The sequence below is a fragment of the Nestor notabilis genome, unplaced genomic scaffold (assembly GCF_000696875.1).
Source record: "Nestor notabilis isolate BGI_N333 unplaced genomic scaffold, ASM69687v1 scaffold19916, whole genome shotgun sequence".
Classification (NCBI taxonomy): domain Eukaryota; kingdom Metazoa; phylum Chordata; class Aves; order Psittaciformes; family Psittacidae; genus Nestor; species Nestor notabilis.
Window position 1 is genome coordinate 24,924 of NW_009932639.1, and position 19,272 is coordinate 44,195.

The following is a 19,272-nucleotide window of genomic DNA, read 5'->3' on the forward strand; positions in this document are numbered from 1 at the left end:
CTCCTCTGCTGCTCCTGAACTTTAGAAAAGGTGTATGAAATGGGGTGCACCAGGCTATGTCTGCTCCCTCTTCCTATCTGTACGACTCAACACAAGCTGTATTATCATTCCAGTCCTATGCATTAGCCCACAACATTTCCAACATTCATCTTAAGTGATAAACGTGATCTGAAGTTCGCATTAAGTCTTCAACTGCCTCTGTTAACTCCAGTATTCATAAGCAAATATTTAAGATTTTCTTCAGAGGGACAGATCATGCTTCTGCTTGTCTCACTTGACCCTGCTATAAACAAGCCAATGGTGCTTTTGGAGATACCACCCATCAGTTGCTGTTTGAAAGGCAGTGATGTTTTCTGCTTGGCTGAGCCAAAGCTTTGCAATTCTGTTAGTCAATAGCAGAATGTGTCAACAGTTCTCTGATCTTTGGCATTTCAGTCTTGTTTGTTTTGTTTTGAAGAAAGAACGTTTGGTCAAAATTCACTTTTTGGGGGGGCTTGAAGTTAGTAAAAATATAAAATCAGTAAAAAAAATAAAAAAATCCAGTGTTGGTCATTTTCGAAAAGCATTTCAGGGTTTTCACTTGGGTGTCTTTTCCAGCAAGTTTTTATTCTGTGTGAGCATGAGCAGGATTATTTCTTTCTAAGTTCAGTGAGGCCCCAGGAAAGCTCTTCACCTCTCACTGGCTCCCTGCGAGCACCCTCTCGGCAGGATTCCATTTCGTTCAGTTTTCTCTGGGAGCAGATTCCTGATGCCCCAGACTTACTGTTGCATATTGCAAAGCCATATGTACCAGCTTCCCAGCCCTACTGGGAGCAGCCAGCTTCTCCCAGCCTCAAGTAGGAGATGGCACCTGGAGTCCCTTGGCACCCGATTTCCTATGGCTCTATGATTCTATGACTTGGTGGGTAAGGCATGGCACGTGTTGCACTGCGTTTTCCACTGGCTTCCACCCATCTGCCTCTTCACCAGGGATTGCATCTGATGGCAAAGGAACCAAACCAGCTTTCCTGACTCCTCGGTTTCCCCTCCCTGAGCTTTTGTACTCCTTCGGTTCCATGTATGTAGAGCATAATAATCACTGCAAAAGAGAATCTTACTTATTCCCCCCTTCTCTTACTTATCTCAAACAGTAGTTGAGAGAGGTGAGAAGAAAGATGTGGTGTTTCTAATCGATGGCTCAGATGGTGTCAGAAGAGGTTTCCCTCTGCTGAAGACCTTTGTCCAAAGAGTTGTTGAAAGCCTGGATATCGGACGTGACAAGGTCCGTGTCGCCGTTGCACAGTACAGCAATGTCATACAACCTGAGTTCTTACTCGACACCCACGAAGACAAAGCAGATCTCATCAGTGCCATCCAGGAGCTGAAGGTTATGGGAGGATCTCCTCTGAACACTGGAGCAGCCCTTGACTATCTCATCAAGAATGTGTTCACTGTGTCAAGCGGCAGCAGGATAGCGGAAGGCGTCCCACAGTTCCTGATCCTGCTGACTGCTGACCGGTCCCAGGATGATGTAAGGAGGCCCTCAGTGGTCTTGAAGACAAGTGGCACCGTGCCCTTCGGCATTGGGATAGGAAATGCTGACATCACAGAGCTGCAGACCATTTCCTTCCTCCCAGATTTTGCTATTTCTGTGCCTGACTTCAGCCAGCTGGATACAGTGCAGCAGGTCGTCTCGAACAGAGTCATCCGGCTGACCAAGAAAGAGATAGAGTCACTTGCCCCTGATCTGGTTTTTACATCACCCAGCCCAGGTGAGAAGATGTTTGTGTCTGCACCGAGAGCCAGCGGCAATATATGATGTTTAGTAACATCATGGTTGCAACACAAACAGAAAAGCAAGTGGTCCCAGCTAAGATTCCAAGTCCATTTTGGTCTCCCTGTTGATGTACTTAGGATTGGTAGGATCTGCGTAACTAAGCTGAGCCACCACCTTTAAGCCCAGTTCCTCAAGGTCGTCCTTGTTGTATCCACATGGAAGACCCACAAAATAAATGCTAATACCTTAATCTTATTTTAAGTTGTGATGGATTTTAAGTCCATGCTGTTCCTTGTGGAATGGAAATTGCATCATTTAGATGCTATAGGGACATCTTCACACCACTGTAAATCAAGGTCAGCTTTCTGCTAAATGTAAGACCTGCTGATGTGTGTTACATTTGCCCCACTCATTTACTGGGGGAAGGGAAGCTGGAAGCAGGCATCAGGAAAAGAATCAGATCTTCCATTTCTGGTCTCACTCGGAATGAAATCCAGCCAGCTTATGCCTGGGGTGGAGGGTACCCTGAATTACCACTGCAGAAAACATTAGGAAGCAAAAACTTACCCTGGAAAGGCAGAAGCTGAGACAATAATAGGATAGAAACTTTGCTAGAGGACAAAGCCAAAGATAGAGGGGTGGTACTGAGTGTAAAACAACCCCATGCAACCTGCTCTGAGTAAGGAATGTCACCAAGCTACATTTCCTTGTGTGGAGATCCCAGAAGGAATTATTGTTGCAGGTTTCCCCGGCTCCCTCTTGCTTCCTTTGCTCTGGAAGTTGCTTTTCTTGCGCTCCCTGGGGATGTGCCTAGCAGACTGATCCCGTCTCTGGGTTGAACCCAGAACTGCCTGCTGGGACTCACAGGAGATATCACAAGCAATGAAACAATGAGCATCCTCCCCATGGCCAAAGACATGGGCCAGTGATGTAGATAATGAGCTTAGTTGTTCTCCATAAGCAATGTGTGATGCATCTTCTGACCACTGCCTTCTTTCCTGCAGCGGGTGTGAAGAGGGACGTCGTGTTCATGGTTGATGGTTCCCGCTATGCTGCCCAGGAGTTCTACCTCATCCGTGATCTCATTGAAAGGATAGTGAACAACCTGGATGTGGGCTTTGACACCACCAGGATTTCGGTGGTCCAGTTCAGCGAGCATCCGCACGTGGAGTTCCTGCTCAACGCGCACTCCACCAAGGATGAGGTGCAGAGTGCTGTGAGGCGGCTGCGGCCGCAGGGTGGCCAGCAGGTGAACACGGGGGAGGCCCTTGAGTTTGTGGCAAAGACCATCTTCACCCGGCCCTCCGGGAGCCGCATAGAGGAGGGTGTCCCTCAGTTTCTGATCATCCTCTCCTCCCGCAAGTCTGATGACGACTTAGAGTACCCATCGCTCCAAGTCAAACAAGTGGGGGTGGCACCTATGGTGGTAGCAAAGAACGTAGATCCTGAGGAGATGGTACAGATTTCCCTTAGTCCTGATTATGTATTCCAAGTCTCCAGCTTCCAGGAACTGCCCAGCCTCGAGCAGAAGCTGCTGACTCCTATTGAAACCCTGACTGGGGATCAAATCAGGCGGCTGCTGGGAGATGTGCAACCCTCTGTAGGTAAGGCTCTGTCAACACCAACTGCCTCTGTGTTGCTGTTCAAGCAAACGTTGCCCAAATGTGTAAATAGCTTTTCATCCCTTCTCTATCAACCAAGGTTTTCCTCAGTTAAAATCGAAAGTGTCACACATACAGTTTTGGAAGGAAACCTTCAGATATGTATAAATTCGACCCAGGTACCTAAGTACATTATAACTTAGGATTTTCAAGTCAAGTGCCTAAGTATGTTATCTGTTTTGATTCAAGTCAAATACCACAATATGTACAATTGTTTCTTCCCATTTAGCAGCTATCTAGGAAAGAGAAATAAATCTGGAGCAATGTGAAGCTGGAAACACTGACAAATCCAGAGAGGAGTGTTAATGAACAAAACAAATAAGGTTCTGAGTAATGCATGATTTGAGCATGAGGCAGACTGTTAATACACACTTGCACGCAAGCTCTTTTGGAGAGGCTTCTCAAAGCACCATGCCTAAAGTTGGCTAAAATATGCTTTGCAGTTTTACATCACACAACAGATAGATAGCACAAAAATCCTTCAGCAAAGCTTAAGCAAAGACTTGGCACATAATTTCCTTCCTTCTTGCTTTATTTCTGCAGATATTTCTGGTGATGAAAAGGACATAGTCTTCCTCATTGACTCCTCTGACAGTGTCAGGCCCGACGGGCTTGCTCACATCCGGGATTTCATCAGCAGAATTGTTCAGCAGCTGGAAGTGGGGCCAAATAAAGTGCGAATTGGTGTGGTGCAGTTCAGCAACAACGTCTTCCCTGAGTTCTACCTGAAGACCCACAAGTCCAAAAATGCTGTCCTGCAAGCCATCCGCCGCTTGAGGTTTAGAGGGGGATCCCCTCTGAATGCTGGAAAAGCCCTAGACCACGTGGTGAAGAACTACTTCATCAAGTCTGCAGGGAGCAGGATAGAAGACGGAGTGCCCCAGCACCTCGTTGTCATCCTTGGGGACCGGTCCCAGGATGACGTGAACAGGCCTGCCAACGTGATCACTTCAACGAGCATTAAACCTCTGGGTGTCGGAGCCAGGAATGTGGACAGGAACCAGCTGCAGGTCATTACTAATGATCCCGAGCGTGTGCTTGTGGTGCAGGACTTCCCAGGACTCCCAACTTTGGAAAAGAAGGTGCAGAGTATTCTTGAAGAGCTTCCAATACCTACAACAGAAACACCTGGATTTCTAGGACCTGGTAAGGCTCTTATTCATCCTGCAGACTTTTCTGGACAGAGCACGGATAAAATTTGTTTAATGTGAAAATGTTCCCATACTGACACTTTCTGAATCCCAACCCTTTAGTTGCATTGATTTAAAGAATGCTCAGAAGATGACTTTGTTGACCATATGAAAACATAGAGTTAAATTTGAATTGAGATGAGGATGTTGATCACAAAACCAAGTAAGGTTGTATGAAGTGTAGTAAGTGGTGTATAAAACCTTTCTTCTTATATGTATGTATAATTATAGAATGGTTTGGGTTGAAGGGACCCTAAAGCTCCTCCGGTTCCAACCCCTGCCATGGGCAGGGCCACCTTCCACTAGAGCAGGTTGCTCCAAGCCCCTGTGTCCAACCTGGCCTTGAACACTGCCAGGGATGGGGCAGCCACAGCTTCTCTGGGCACCCTGTGCCAGTGCCTCAGCACCCTCCCAGGGAAGAATTTCTTCCTAATATGTAATCTAAATAAGGAGAGAGAAACACGGTGCTGCTTCACAAAGCACTAAGAATCATAAATATTACAGATGCTGCAGACAATTATTAATAACTGTATTTTCTTTGTCATCTTTCCAGGAGGAAAAAAGCAAGCTGACATTGTGTTTTTGCTGGATGGCTCCATCAATCTGGGGAGAGACAACTTCCAAGAAGTTCTCCAGTTTGTCTACTCTGTGGTGGATGCCATTTATAGGGATGGTGACTCTATCCAGGTAGGACTGGCCCAGTACAACTCGGATGTCACTGATGAGTTTTTCCTCAAGGACTACTCCACCAAACCTCAGATTTTAGATGCCATCAACAAAGTCGTCTACAAAGGCGGACGAGTGGCAAACACTGGCGCGGCCATCAAGCATATCCAGGCGAGGCACTTTGTGAAGGAGGCCGGCAGCAGAATCGACCAGAGAGTGCCCCAGATCGCCTTCATTGTCACGGGCGGGAAGTCCTCAGATGATGGGCCAAGTGCGTCCTTGGAAATCACACAGAAAGGAGTCAAGGTGTTTGCAGTTGGCGTCAGAAACATCGACCTGAAGGAAGTCAGTAGGCTGGCCAGCGAGAGCGCCATGAGCTTCAGAGCGTCCACAGCCCAGGAGCTGTCTGAGCTCAACGAGCAGGTTCTAGTTACGTTGGAAGCTGCTATGGAGGAGAAACTGTGCCCAGGAACAACGGATGTTACAAGAGGTAAGTGCCATCCTTTCATAACATGCTCAGGCCATTCCCGAGGGTGGCTTTTAATATCCAGTTGATGGACTTGTCCAGCCTTCTCTTCTGCTTTGCCTGTAGCCTGAGGTGGAGCATGGGCTCAGATCTTCTCCATGAGTGTGGTGGTAGGCTGCAAACCTTTGGTATGAGAGCTGCCTGTTCTTGTGCTTCAGTCTACTATATGTATAATAAGCCAGTTGGATTTCTTGGCCATTCTTCAGTCCCTGGCATGCATGGTGTGCTGGAAATATGAATTTCTCTTGCCAGACCATCCAGAGCACCCACTTGAGCTCATGACAGGTATATGAGAAAAAGCGAGGGCACGTGCAGCTGTAGTTTAAGCTAAAATTACCCTAAGAAGGAATCACATGATTTGGCTACTTGAAAAGCCAAGTGAGGGGAATTGGGGTGAGTAAGCGAGCTGGTATTGCTGTTGGACACAATCCCAGCAGCTGGCTTAACTTACTTACAGTGCGGCAAGTCCTGCTCCCAGGATAACTGACCACAGCTCAGCCCTCTGACTTATGAGCTGAGATGTCTCCTGAACCTCTGGGGAAGCTGAAGGAGAGCCACAGCAGCCCTGAGCTGAATGAGCAGCAGCTCCAGCCAAGATGAAAAGCTGAGCACAGGGAAAAGCAAAGCGCTGCTCTTGGTAACCATGATTGCAACACCACTGGGATTAATGCTAAAGAAAATTCAGTTTCAAAGTCTACATAGGTGCAGGAGATGCTGGATGAAAGGCATCCAGCAGCCTGACCTCCCAGTGCTCCAGACCCATGGGCAGCTCAATGGCTGCAGGGTGGCTCCAAGCCCATGCTAAATATTCCTGCAGAAAAGCAGACCATGCATCCCCTTGTTAGCTCAGGCTGAGTAACTTCAATGCCTCTTTCTGGCCTAATTCCCAGCTATCCCAGATAAATCCTAGTTACACCTTTCAGGGACTTGGGATCAGTCAGCTGGTTGTCACCTCCCTCTACATGCCCATGACTGGAGCAAGGTTGCTTTAAGCACAGGCAGTAGGTGCATGCACCCTGTGCAAGTAGTGACGGGGTTTTGTGCAGTGGAGACAAAACAGCAGTCCCAGCAGATAGAAGTGCATACTCGTGTTGGGCTTGGCTTGGGCAGCTCCTCCCAGCGCTGAGCAACAAGTGACAGGAAAACAGCAAAGAAAATCAACGAAATGCAGATTTTCCCAGGTCATCGTTGCTGTGGTGGAAGGAAGTAGAAGGCACTTGTGGGCCAAATGTTGGCAGTGCCTGATGCAGTGTCTTCCCTAACGACCGTGCCAGTGGCAGAGGGTTGGAACTAGATGATCTTTAAGGTCTCTCCCAGACCAAACCATTCGATGATTCTAAGACTAACAGAACAATTGGGAAAGTCATTACTTGAAAAACAATTACATGGCTCAATGGAGATGTTCTCCTTTCTTTTTGCATTTCCCTCTCAGACTGCAACTTAGATGTGATACTTGGCTTCGATGTCTCAGACGTTGGGCCTGGTCAAAATATACTCAATTCCCAGAGAGGTTTGGAGTCCAGAGTCGAGTCTGTGCTGAACAGAATAACGCAGATGCAGAAGATCAGCTGCACTGGCAACCAGGAGCCCAGTGTCAGGGTGGCCATCATGGCCCAGGCTCGTGGGGGACCTGTGGAGGGACTGGACTTCTCCGAGTACCAGCCTGAACTCTTTGAGAAGTTTCAGGGCATGCGAACCCAGGGGCCCTACTTCCTCACAGCTGATACGCTGAGGTCCTACCTGAGCAAGTTCAGATCCTCGCCCTCCGGCAGCACCAAGGTAAGACAAAACTAAGGCCACTGGGATGGTGTTGGCCAGGAAACTGGCTTCTGATGCACTGTAATTGGTAAAGCAACTGTGAATTCATAATAAATACAATCCATTCATTAGATAGATTTATTCATAATAAAGTTGGTGACATAAGCCCTACTAGTTTCCTATGCATTGTCAAGGTCCTTTCCTGACAGCTGCTGAGCATTGCTGCAGCTAGTACCCACGAGCACTGCCTGACTGCAGACTATTGCTTTCCAGGTATTTCCCTGTTCGTGCTCTAGCAACACACACCTGCATGTTACCATGTGCAGAAACCTGGCACAGAAATGCAAAGCTTCGTAGCCTGTAAAGGGTGTAGCAATTCCCCCATCTCCTCTCAGATGAAGCATCACTTGGAAGGAGGCCCTTCCGGTTGCATATTGATTGTGTTCTATACTCAAAAAGTTCTGGGTCCTGACATAAGTTTGTTTCTCTCCCAGGTCATAATACATTTTACTGATGGTGCAGATGACTCGATAGAAGAGCTGGAGGCCACTTCGTCTACTTTGCATGCAGAAGGTAGCTTTTTTACTCTTCAGGGCAGTGATTATGGTCCATGTCAATATTTGGCCCATTTTACCACTTTTTCTCATGAATCCTCCAGCTTTTGATAGTAATGAATAAGGACTTCATGGTTTCTACATGCACTTGCTGTTCTTCATTGCCTTCCTGTGATATTTAGCTGCCAGCTGGCACCTAAGCGTGTGGGTAACTTGCACTGAATGTGCTTGAAGATGCTTGTTCTCAACTGATCAGCTCTGCTTGCAATCAAAGAGGCAGATAACAACCTGTCCTTACAGGGGTGGGTGCACAGGCTCTGCAGAGCACCTCGCCCCATCACACAGCCCCTTCTGCTTCTCCCCTCTCAGGTGTCAACGCTCTCATCTTTGTCGGGCTGGACCGAGTGAGCGATTTTGACAGAGTGATGCAGCTGGAGTTCGGCCGTGGGTTCACCTACAACAGACCTCTCAGGGTTAATCTGCTGGACCTGGATTTCGAGCTGGCGGAACAGCTCGTAAGTGACTTGGCACCAGCAGGGCTGCCTTGTAATGCTGGAGGAAAGCTGATGCTGGATCTCCTGTGGGGCTGAACTGAGGCTCAATTACACCCTCTTGGCTCTGGTCCTCTCCCTGTCCTGCCTCACGTCAGCGCTTTTTACACATGCCACAGCAAGTGAAGCTAAGAGCAGACCATGGCGCTGCCTGGTCCTGCACCACACCTGAAGTGCTGCTCCAGCCAAGGCTACAGCGTGTGGGATTAGGTCCAGTGGGATGCTAGAAGAGGCCACCCTCCACCCATATTTATATTGCTGGGTTTTTAACTGTTCGGGTAATGCACTGTCACGCCTTGTCAGTGCTAAACCTCTTGCAGAAGCCCGGCTTTCTAGGTTTCTTTCTCCAAGCTGATACACTGCCTGTATTTCAGACACAGGAAGGAGTTATCCTTTCTTCTGCCACTTCTCTCCCATGTGTGAAGTCCCTCTCAAGTTTGTTGAGTTAATTTGCTATCAACCTCAGTATGTCCAGTTCCTCCAAACTTCACATCTGCTACCAGCATCATTAAGCTTCTTTTCCAGTAGAATTGATAAGATTGGGCTTAACCACTGATCCCTGTGGTATCCTTGCTGGGCCCTTCTCCACAAATCAGCATGCAGTCACTTGAGAGTAAAGCTTGGGTTTGGGGATCAGAGCTACTCCTCAGCCCATCCCCAAGTAACTCAGTTGCCTAGGAAATCCTTTCAAGATGTAAATGTGCAAAGCTGGCAGGAAGCATTTGCAGCCAACAATGTACTTGGCAAAGAAAGTGATTTTTTTCCTTCCTATCGGATGATGCAAAACCAAGCTGTGATTTCTCTGAATCCATAGTTTCTTCTTTTCTTTCTTTCTTAGTTTCTTTCTTTCTTAGTTTCTTTCTTTCTCTCCTTCTTTCTTTCTTTCTCTCTTTCTTTCTTTCTTTGTCTGTCTGTCTGTCTGTCTGGTTTTGCATCTTTCTGTCTTTTTTTTTTCCTCTTTTCCTGTGTGCTCACAAACTGCTCTCAGCCTGCAGGTCACTGGCCAAGTATTCCCTGCAATGACCTTCTTACGGGCTATTCCACGTATGTTTCTTAGGAGATGACATTCCTCTCTACAGTGACAGGCACTGCTCTGGGGACTGATCTACTAAATGCTCTCTACAAATTCTGCCCCACACAGTTCCCATTTAAACCCTTGCCTCTGATGTCCAAAAGAACATCGACTGCTGCTTCCTAACCATGCAAACTAACGAGTCTGCCAATACACGCCTCCTTCTCCTGGTGTGTTGTGAGTGTTTCAAGGTAGAGAGACCCCAAAATGCTGCCAGACTGATGTTAAGTTTGGCATGGGACCAATTGCACGGTTCGAGGACTTGCAGGAGTTATGGTGCTGGTGCTCTGGCAGGTTTTAACACCTTTCTGTTGTCTCATGTGCATTTTGCTGCAGGACAACATCGCAGAGAGGACTTGCTGCAAGGTCCCATGCAAGTGCTCAGGGCAGAGAGGGGACAGAGGTGTGCCAGGCCCCATAGGACCAAAGGTGAGTCGCATCACCGGGGGATGAAGGGTCCCTAATGCAAGATCAGTGTCCACTATGGTGGTGATGGGTGGGTGACGTGCAGGCTGCATACATTGTAATGGGTGATGCTAATGGGAAATTCATCTCCACTTGTCCCCCATTTTAAGGCTGGCCCTGGGCCATGCATAGTGGTTGAGAGCTGCTGCTCTTCCTTTTACTAACAGCTTCTGTGTTGTAAAACAACCAAGATGTCAGGGATGAGTGGCTACAAGGATGGGATGAAGTGTCTTGTGAAACAATCCAGGGATGTCAAAAGGAGATGGTTTCTCTCATCAACAGTTTACACAGATGACCAAGCAGCCACTTTGTGCAAATCTGGGGAAATCTTGAATATCAATTTAGAGGGAGATCATGTGAAAGAAATGCAGAATGCTCTCTGTTGTCTTCTAGGGTGCCACGGGTGATCTTGGCTACGGAGGCTATCCTGGTGATGAAGGAGGACCGGTGAGTGATGTGCCTGCTCCGCACAGTACTGCTCAAATAAGGGACCTCACCATAGTGGAGGCTTTTTCACTAAATATTTTCTACTGGGGGTGCGGGCTTGGATTAGATGAGAAAGCAAACAGTACTTTGTGTTTTCCCCCCGATGGCCTGAGTTGTTGGTCCCAGTTGCTCCTGGGTCAGTAAGGAACAACTTGAGAACTGGAGAAGGCATGTTGGGGGGAATAATTCCTAGTATTTGATGTGACCCAGCTCTGTGCTGTTCCTCCAAGGCAGGTAGGAATGTTTGCAGCTGGTCCCAAACACCTCTGAGCAGGGCACGGTGATTATGAACACAATAAAAAACCCAACTTCATTAAAGCTGCAGCCTTTGCCAAAGTTACCTGTACCCAATGCAGCTGAAAGATTTGAGTTAGCCCAAGAACGGGACCAGAAAGGGGTGTTGTGATCCATCGCAGTGGCAGACAGCGTGAGTCCCATGACTTCTCACTAGTGCTGCTTCATCCAAGCTCTTGATGAATCCCACGTCACCCCTGGAATAAACAACTCCCCACGCATTACACCCAGAGGTGAAGCTGAGGCCACGGGGCTGGCAGTGCTCATTGCTTTGCCAATAGCACAGGCAGAGCCAAATGCTGCCGTCAGATATCATGTGCGATGCAGTGTTTTCACGGGGCTCTGAGGTCAGGGTGGGATTAGACATCTCTGCAGAGCTCTGAGGGGTTTATCTTGCTTTATTTTAAAGGAGAAGTTTTGTAAAGCTCTTTCACAGCTGAGAGTTTGGGAGGGATGTTTCTCAGGGGTGAAGACTTGGAGTTGGTCTGTACATGAGGAAGGCTGTAGGCGGGAGATGATGGTGTCACTGAGCATTGTGCTTTCAAAACCTGACCTAAGTTTAGTCCTGTGCTCCCAAGCCCCCTCCTGCGCTTGCTGATGGGTGCAGTCAGCTGAAGAAACACGCTTAGCAGGCAAACCCTGACCATTGCTTTTTCCTCTCCATGCAACAGGGCGAGCGTGGACCGCCTGGTGTGAATGGGACACAGGGTTTCCAGGGATGCCCCGGGCACAGAGGAACCAAGGTACATGCAGAAGTAGCCTGCCTGGAGCAGACCCAGAGTCCAGTTGGTGAGAGTCCACCGAGGGCAACTCCTGCTGCTGTAGGATGTCGCACAAGAGCTGCCACATCCACTTGAGTGGTGGTGTCCTCCTGGCCAAACAGCATGGCTTTCGGCTGGTGTCATGGCTTTAGCGTTGCTATGAAGAACAGAAGGGCAGCCTGGAGACCAAGACTCAATCTGCAAACAAGGCTGATCTGTTTTGTGCAGTTTGGCTTTAGATGAATGATGTGAGAAGAGATGGATTTGTTCTTAACACCAAGAAATGGTGTGTCTTGGCCCAGGGGTGGGATGGCGCGTGGATGGAAATCTATTGTTGGTGAGAGGGAGAAAAGTGAGCCACGGCTGCTGCTTCAAAGAGGAACCTTGAGCAAATGGTTCAGGGCAGCAGCCACAAGCCTGAAAAGGTAGTGAAATTTATAGTATTTATGGGAAATATTCAGTGATGTTAAGGGGATGTTTCCTACCATTGCTCTGACCACAGGATCCTCTGGCAGGACACAGAGTGCATGAACCAAGCCCATTAGTTGCAGCTGAGATACTGAGTTTCTTCAAAAAGCTGCTCAGCCTTGGACAAAGGCACCAAGGCTGGATCTGGATTCATACAGAAATAGGGGCAGGGAGAAAAGGAAGTCAGTGGAGTAAGAACTGGGTCTAAGGAGTAAGCTGTTCTATTGGATCAGCTGGCTAAACCCCACAATGCATGTGTTTTATCTTGGCATGAGTGCTGAGGAGGCAGCTGAAGAAGACAGAGAACTAAGGGACAGTCAAACCCTGGTGCAGCAAGCCTTGCTCTCGTGCCCTGGTCCTGGCTCTGGGTCTGCCCCCAAGCCCAGTCCCCCTCCCCACTGCTTCCCACAGTGGTGAACTGGGCAAAAGTGGTGTAACTCCCTTTTCTGTCTCTTCAGGGTTCTCGGGGATTCCCAGGAGAGAAGGTATGGAGCAATTTCCTCGTGCCACAGCAGTGAGCGTGAGCATATGGACGCACCGGTGTCCTCCTTCCCCTTCCCTTTTCCCATGGTGAGCATTTGCCCCTTGCATCTCTTCCACAGGGTGAACTGGGAGAAATGGGTCTGGATGGCATTGATGGAGAAGAGGTTAGTGATTTTAGTTGCTGTTTTCTTTATGATGAGATACTTTGGTGAAGCATCTGAGAAACGTCTTGAAAGCTGCAAATATTCTAAAGTATTTCTCTTTACTAGGGAGACAAGGGTTTGCCTGGCTCCTCTGGAGAGAAGGGGTACTCTGGAAGGAGGGTAGGCTCTTATCACATTTATGACGGGGCTGAATGATGGTGAACAAGAGGATTTGGGCCAGGGAGGATGGAAAGCCATCGTGCTCTCCTCGGGGCTGAGGTGCGTGGCAGCAGAGGTACTGAACACGGGCAAGGGCTGCTTTTTGCTAACTCTCTGTCTCCTCCCACAGGGTGATAAGGGAGTTAAAGGAGAACGAGGAGAACGAGGTGACCGTGGGCTCCGTGGAGACCCGGTAAGTAGACACTGCTGAGGTCTCTCCTTGGCTTTCCACCTGCTTTCCACCAGTCCCGGGCTCATCAGCAAACATGCACCTGGGACAGTGACAGGTCCAGCGAGAGAGCAAGGACTCAGAGGTGACGTGTGGGTAACACATGCCTCTTGATGCCAACCTGTCAATCACTGTTTCATTGTGTTATAACCCCCCTTCATCCTCTTCTTCACTGTGATTATTTCTCACTTGAAAAGCTGTGTCTGAAAACACTGTAATATTTTATCTAATTCAGTCAAAAAAGAAAAGAAAAGCAGTGTTGGGTGTGAGCCGTGGCAGAGCAGTTTGGTACCTGCTTTCCATGTCCCACTTACACAGATGTTTCTCGTTGCTCTATTGCTTTCAGGGAGATTCGGGAGCTGATAATACTCAGCGGGGATCCAGAGGCCAAAAGGGTGAAATTGGACCAATGGTAAAGTTTCTTTGTCATCTTTTGTTGGTTTTGGTTTTTACAATAGGATGGGACAGAGAAAGTAAGAAGAAAGGATGTCAGAGAAAGGTGCAGGGTTCTTACACCCATTGGGCCTTGCCCGATGTTCCAGGAGGAACACTTTTCCATGAGAAAAGTTGTTTTGCAACCAAAGCTTTGGGAAGACATGAGCTTAGAAGATGTTTTTTGTGTGAAAAGTTATCATTACTGTCTTTATACAGTGCCTTTGGGGATATTGTGACTGAAAACAACGTTGTTCCTAGAAATTGACTTCATATGTTCTTGTGGGTCCTACACAAAAGCACAGAAGTGTTCAGATGAAAGCAGGTCTGATACCAGTCCTGATTCACCTGGAACCTTTGGAAGAACAGCTTCACACACTTGGGAAGCTTTCAAAAGCCATTGTTTTCATAGCAGCTCCTGATAAAAATTCATCTTAAAATGTCAGGAGGCACTTAGCAAAGAACAGGCTTGCTCTGGCTCAGAAACTGGATGTAAAGTCTCCATGAGCTGTTAGAAGGATTTCCACTGATGTGGGAATATTGAGTAATGTGTGAGAGCATGAAAGGACCAGTTGTGTGAGAACTGAACCAATTTTCCCAGTGCCTGCTCATCTCAGGGCTCTCACTTAAGTTTTGCTTTTCCCTTAGGGAGAGCCAGGACCGGTGGGGCTGGATGGCCAAGACGGTGAAGTTGGAAGGAAGGTGAGCTGCCAGACCCACGCTTAGAAGGGGCCTAGCATAGACTGACAATAACATTTTCCCTCCTGCCTTCCCATGTATTTTGTTTCACAACCATCAGGATTTCAACCTAGAAAAAACCCTGAACAAATAAAAAACCCCAAGAAAACTCAAAAGGAATATGCCTGGTTGTTCGCTGGCTTCTTGTATAGACTTTAAAGGTCTAATCTTGAGTTTATTTCCATGTAAGTAACTCAGTGCTCAGACCAGTGAAGCTACATCTGACTTACTCTGGCATAGGCATCTGGCATGCAGGCATGAGGGAGCAACTCACCTGTGTGGTGAAGAGTTGGGGGATGCAAGGAAGGAGAAAACATGCCAAAGTTTGATATAAGAGATCCAGCCACATGGATTTCTTTCTCCCTCTCTCCCCAGTAGTTTAAACTGTTCAAATGTAATTTTGGACTAAGAGAAGTGGCAATAGAGAAATGTGCGCTTATGTACTTGAGTAACAAGTCTCATTGTTTCTTTGTTTCCAGGGTATGGCAGGACGAAGGGGACCGATAGGAGTTAAGGTAAGTGGTGATGGGAACACATGGGGCTCCTGCCATGCCGCTGGCCAGGCAGCCACAGCACCCAGAGACATACCAAGAGAAGGGACATACAGGCTTTGCTTCCTTTTCTCTGTCTCCTCTCTCCTCCCAGTTTTCCTCCTGTTCTTCAGGCTCATCTCCCTGTATGCTCCTTGCTGGATTCAGTGCAAAACCAGCCATCCATGCGCCTGGGGCTGCCTGTCCTCTGCAGTGTTCCCTGGCCCGATGCTTTGTCTCGGCTTGCTGCTGGAGTAGTGTAATGGGGCCAAAGCATAAAGGAGGTTGACGCCTGTTCATTGCAGGAGGTGAATTAACCCTCTAGTTCTGTGCTTATTCTCTGCTATAACCACATTCTGACAAAAAACCCAGATAACTGTTCTTCCCTGCTCTTTATGCGGCTGTAAATGGCCTGAGATCTCCTGTCCCTCCCCATGGTGTTGACATTCCCCCATGATAACCTGCATTGTCCTCTTTTGCACTTCAAGGGTACCAAGGGTTCGCCTGGTCAAGCGGGGCCAGCTGGAGAACAAGGCATGAGAGGGCCACAGGTCAGTGAGCTTACAGCAAAGTAGATGTCTTACCTCAGATGCTGTTGTGTTATTTCATCACAGCCTCTTCCTCAAAGCGTCTCAGCAGTGAGGACTGTCGGGATTTGGGTATTTTCGGGTGTGCTGTGGCCTGGCTGTCCTGCCCAGGGACATCGAGTCATCCCATTCGTACCACCCAAAGTGGACACGTTTGACAGCCATCTCTCGGGCTGCCGCAGCGTTTGCTTTCCCGTGCGACCCGGGGTAGCACTGGTGTGTTTCTGCCCACGTGTGTGACACAGTCTCTTTTCTCCCCACACAGGGTCCGCCCGGCCAGCTGGGCACACCAGGCATCAGAGGAGAACAGGGTGTTCCTGGACCCAGGGTAAACCCTTTTGCTGCTTCTCAGCCATCGAGCCAACTGTACTCAGCAAGAACATCTCACTGAGCTAATAAGATGCAGCCAGTGTGTCTTTCCATTCCCACCCTTTAGGGTTCCAACTCTGTTCAACTCTCTTACAACACACTCTTCCAGTATGATTCTCCTCTCAACTTACGCTAAAGAGTTCTTGATCAAGAGTTACAGGAGAGAAAGAGTTCAAAGCAAGCACAAAAGGGTCAGGACTTCAGTGTTTGGCCCATTATGGTTTGTGAGCTTAATTAAAGCCCGAAGTGACTTGCAGGACATCTCTGACGCCAGAGCACAACCACCTCATATGCTTGCTGGGGGCCCCCCATGTGTTCATTTCTCCCTCCTGCTGCATACCCCAGCAAGACCTGTGGCCATAAAGCCAGACACATCTTGCATTTCCTCCTCCTGAGCAGGACTTTGCCCCTCCTGTTTGCACCTTTCCCAGGGGGTGCTCTCTGGGGACAATATAAGTTGCTGCTGACACTTGCATTGAACTGACCTGGCCCTTCAGCTCTTCCTGACTGTCAATTAGACTTCTGAATTTCCTGAGGGGCTTTGAGAGGCATCAGCCCTTGTAGTTAACACATGACTTCTACGGTCATGCAATACCCTGGTTTCTGGCACCCAGTTTTCTTGACGTGTTGCCAACGTGCCTCTCCCTGTATCTGTTCCAGGCTGGTGGTGGACCACCAGGAACCCCAGGAGAGCGGGGCAGGATCGGTCCCCTGGGACTAAAGGTATGTCTTCATGAGCATTGGGTATCAGCAACTAGAACAGTGATGAAAAGCTGCTGGGTAGGAGCAACCTTAAAAAGAATGAACCTGCTGGAGCAGAATTAGCTCATTTTCACTGGCCTCCACAGTGCAGGGTAGAGTAAGGTCCATGCTCCTGTTGTTTCATGAGGCTCCTCTTTCACTGGACAGAGTGGGAAAAGCAATTGAGTAGCTGAGATTCCCAAGTAGTTTTCCAGGGCAAATTCTCAGCTGATGCCCACATGGGAAGGTGATGGTGCTGGATCTCTCCAGACCCTCCATAGGTAAAACCGTGTGGTTTATGTTTTACCTCTCCAGGTTCACACACACTGGTTCATTTCCATGGCAGCTCCACTGTCCATTTGCACTGGGAAAATCTCCAGAGCTTGGGAGCTGTTCTTTTTGCGGTGTTCATGAAAAGCAAACCCCATCCTGTGGTGGGAGCTGGCTGGTCTCTGATGTCCCATTGCGCAGCCTCTCTGCCATCTCTAAAGGTCCCACTAAAGAGCAAGTGTTCTGTAGCAATACTGCCTGTGTAGGTCCAGTCATGATGTTCTTCTGCAAGGACAACTGCAGACTGGTCTATGTAAGGAAACCAGTGCTGATGGGGATGGGAAAGTCTTGGAGTCGCCTGGAGTTCCAGCTCATGCTTTAACAGATGCTCCCGTTTTCAGGGTGAGCCTGGAAACCCTGGACCCAAAGGGGCAAATGGACAGCAAGGCCCACGAGGAGAGATGGTAAGTGTGGCCATGCACTCACATCTTTGAGCATGCTGGTCTGAACCCTCTCCTGTGGCAAATGGGCCACAGCCCTTTCCACAGAGGGTTTAGCTCCCCTATGGACTTTGCATCCTCCATAGTACAAAATGAGAGAGAGAAATCAGCTTTATGTCCTCAGCTGGCCTGAGCAGAGTTTGTTACAGCAGTCTCTTCAAGGAGGTGAACTGTATTCGTTTGAAAAGTGACTTTTCACATCTCCGAGATCAGTCTGCAGGGCAGAGGCTCTCCAGAGCTGCTTACCTTGCCCTGGTTCATTGCATGAGGCACAGGTAGACACCCTGAGCTGATCCCCTGCGCTAGTCCAAAGTAACCTTTGAAAGGACATTGGAATAAGTTAGGGCTTTCATGGGGCCTGATTCTCATTACTTTGTGTAATGAGGAGCCAACTGAGGAGAAAATGGTTTGTGCAGAGCAAGGGAGGACAAGCTACAAGTACACCCCTAGTACCAGCTGACGTCCTAACCTGCTCCTCCTTGCTGACTTCTGCCCGGGTTTTACACATCATCTGTGTATACTAACAGGTTTTAATTCAGATTTGTAGTTTTGGCACCACCTTTTTGTGCTATTTTTTCTTGCAATAATTTCATCTATAGAAGCACTTCTCGAAGTCTGTGGCATGGGTTCCGATTGGGTATCGATGGTGTTGGATCTGTGAGGCTTAAGTGATTCTAGTTCAATGCATGTTGATGGCTTTGGTTTTCCAATTTTAGGGTGATGATGGACGAGACGGAATTGGTGGCCCAGGTCCTAAAGGCAGAAAGGTAGGTGTATGTCAGCATGCCCATCTACTAACGTGAGTTACCATGGACAAGGAAGTAGCCCATGTCTGCAGTGCAGACGGGCAAGGGAAGAGCCTAGGTGAAGTCAAACACATGCAGGAGCAAAAATAAGCCCTGTGTGTGCCCTGCCAAAAAAGTCAGGTTAGTCTCTTACAACCTTTCCCCTCTGCCTTTGTCTTAGTTTTGCCTACATAAATCAGCTTCTCCAAGGAGGAAGCATAATGGTTTTGCACCTTTTGGCCAGAAACCCCCATGAATGTCTGTGGGACTTTGAAAACAATGCTCCAGCATCTCTGACAGCTCCTCTGCAGTTGAAATTAGCCTCAGAGGAGCAGCCAGACCTTGAAAAGAGCAGCTGTTTTCTTTGCATTAATCACATACAGAACAAAATTGCAAACTGAATTTGCAATCTCACTCTCTTTCTCCTCCATCACTTAATCCCTGCAGTTCCTACACATCTCCCTGCAGAACCCACTTAATTTGCTAAACCATACTCAAATAATCCTTTCTGTTGTTTCAGGGAGAACGCGGCTTCATCGGCTACCCAGGGCCCAAGGTACGGTGCAGCCCAAGAGCTGTGCATTCATTCTCCAAGTGATGTAGCAGTTACCTGTGGTCCTGTGCAGATTTAGAGCTACCATTTGTTTTTCCCTGACCAGGGTGGACCTGGTGACCGTGGTGTTGCTGGAGGCCCCGGCCCTAAAGGAAACAGAGGCCGCAGGGTAAGTTGGACCATGGCACAGTTTTTCCCTTGTGCATGGACAGCCTGGAAGATATACACATCTTTTCCAAGTGTTGACACATGCTCCTGGGACTTCTCTGCTCTCTCTTTCTAGGGAAATTCAGGAGAACCTGGGACACCTGGTCAGAAAGGGGAAGTTGGATACCCTGGACCATCTGTAAGTGTTCATTGCATTGCTGATGGAGCCTCTGGCTTCCCCCTTTGAGAGGGTCTCGATTGCTTCTCTGAGAAACGTGGTGGTCCCTGTTGGCGTCTGGGGTTGAAAAACGTAGAATCATAGAACCATAGAATAGTTA

The 19,272-nt window shown here is 48.3% G+C and overlaps 1 protein-coding gene across 1 annotated transcript in view; it reads left to right on the forward strand.

The window, feature by feature from the left end:
• The window catches only part of COL6A3 (collagen, type VI, alpha 3), a gene marked incomplete at its 3' end in the record, with an annotated part of 35,646 nt that extends 16,513 nt beyond the window's left edge, over positions 1 to 19,133 (forward strand). The window contains exons 7-31 of the mRNA XM_010016509.1: positions 1,131 to 1,751; positions 2,761 to 3,360; positions 3,961 to 4,563; positions 5,161 to 5,763; positions 7,232 to 7,578; positions 8,052 to 8,130; positions 8,481 to 8,626; positions 10,071 to 10,163; positions 10,593 to 10,646; positions 11,651 to 11,722; positions 12,667 to 12,693; positions 12,811 to 12,855; positions 12,961 to 13,014; positions 13,184 to 13,246; positions 13,629 to 13,694; positions 14,363 to 14,416; positions 14,932 to 14,967; positions 15,471 to 15,533; positions 15,835 to 15,897; positions 16,599 to 16,661; positions 17,351 to 17,413; positions 18,166 to 18,216; positions 18,755 to 18,790; positions 18,894 to 18,956; positions 19,071 to 19,133. Of these exons, the coding sequence (XP_010014811.1) occupies positions 1,131 to 1,751; positions 2,761 to 3,360; positions 3,961 to 4,563; positions 5,161 to 5,763; positions 7,232 to 7,578; positions 8,052 to 8,130; positions 8,481 to 8,626; positions 10,071 to 10,163; positions 10,593 to 10,646; positions 11,651 to 11,722; positions 12,667 to 12,693; positions 12,811 to 12,855; positions 12,961 to 13,014; positions 13,184 to 13,246; positions 13,629 to 13,694; positions 14,363 to 14,416; positions 14,932 to 14,967; positions 15,471 to 15,533; positions 15,835 to 15,897; positions 16,599 to 16,661; positions 17,351 to 17,413; positions 18,166 to 18,216; positions 18,755 to 18,790; positions 18,894 to 18,956; positions 19,071 to 19,133 (4,028 nt within the window). The remainder of the gene's footprint in view (positions 1 to 1,130; positions 1,752 to 2,760; positions 3,361 to 3,960; positions 4,564 to 5,160; positions 5,764 to 7,231; positions 7,579 to 8,051; positions 8,131 to 8,480; positions 8,627 to 10,070; positions 10,164 to 10,592; positions 10,647 to 11,650; positions 11,723 to 12,666; positions 12,694 to 12,810; positions 12,856 to 12,960; positions 13,015 to 13,183; positions 13,247 to 13,628; positions 13,695 to 14,362; positions 14,417 to 14,931; positions 14,968 to 15,470; positions 15,534 to 15,834; positions 15,898 to 16,598; positions 16,662 to 17,350; positions 17,414 to 18,165; positions 18,217 to 18,754; positions 18,791 to 18,893; positions 18,957 to 19,070) is intronic.
• Positions 19,134 to 19,272: the final 139 nt, after the last annotated feature.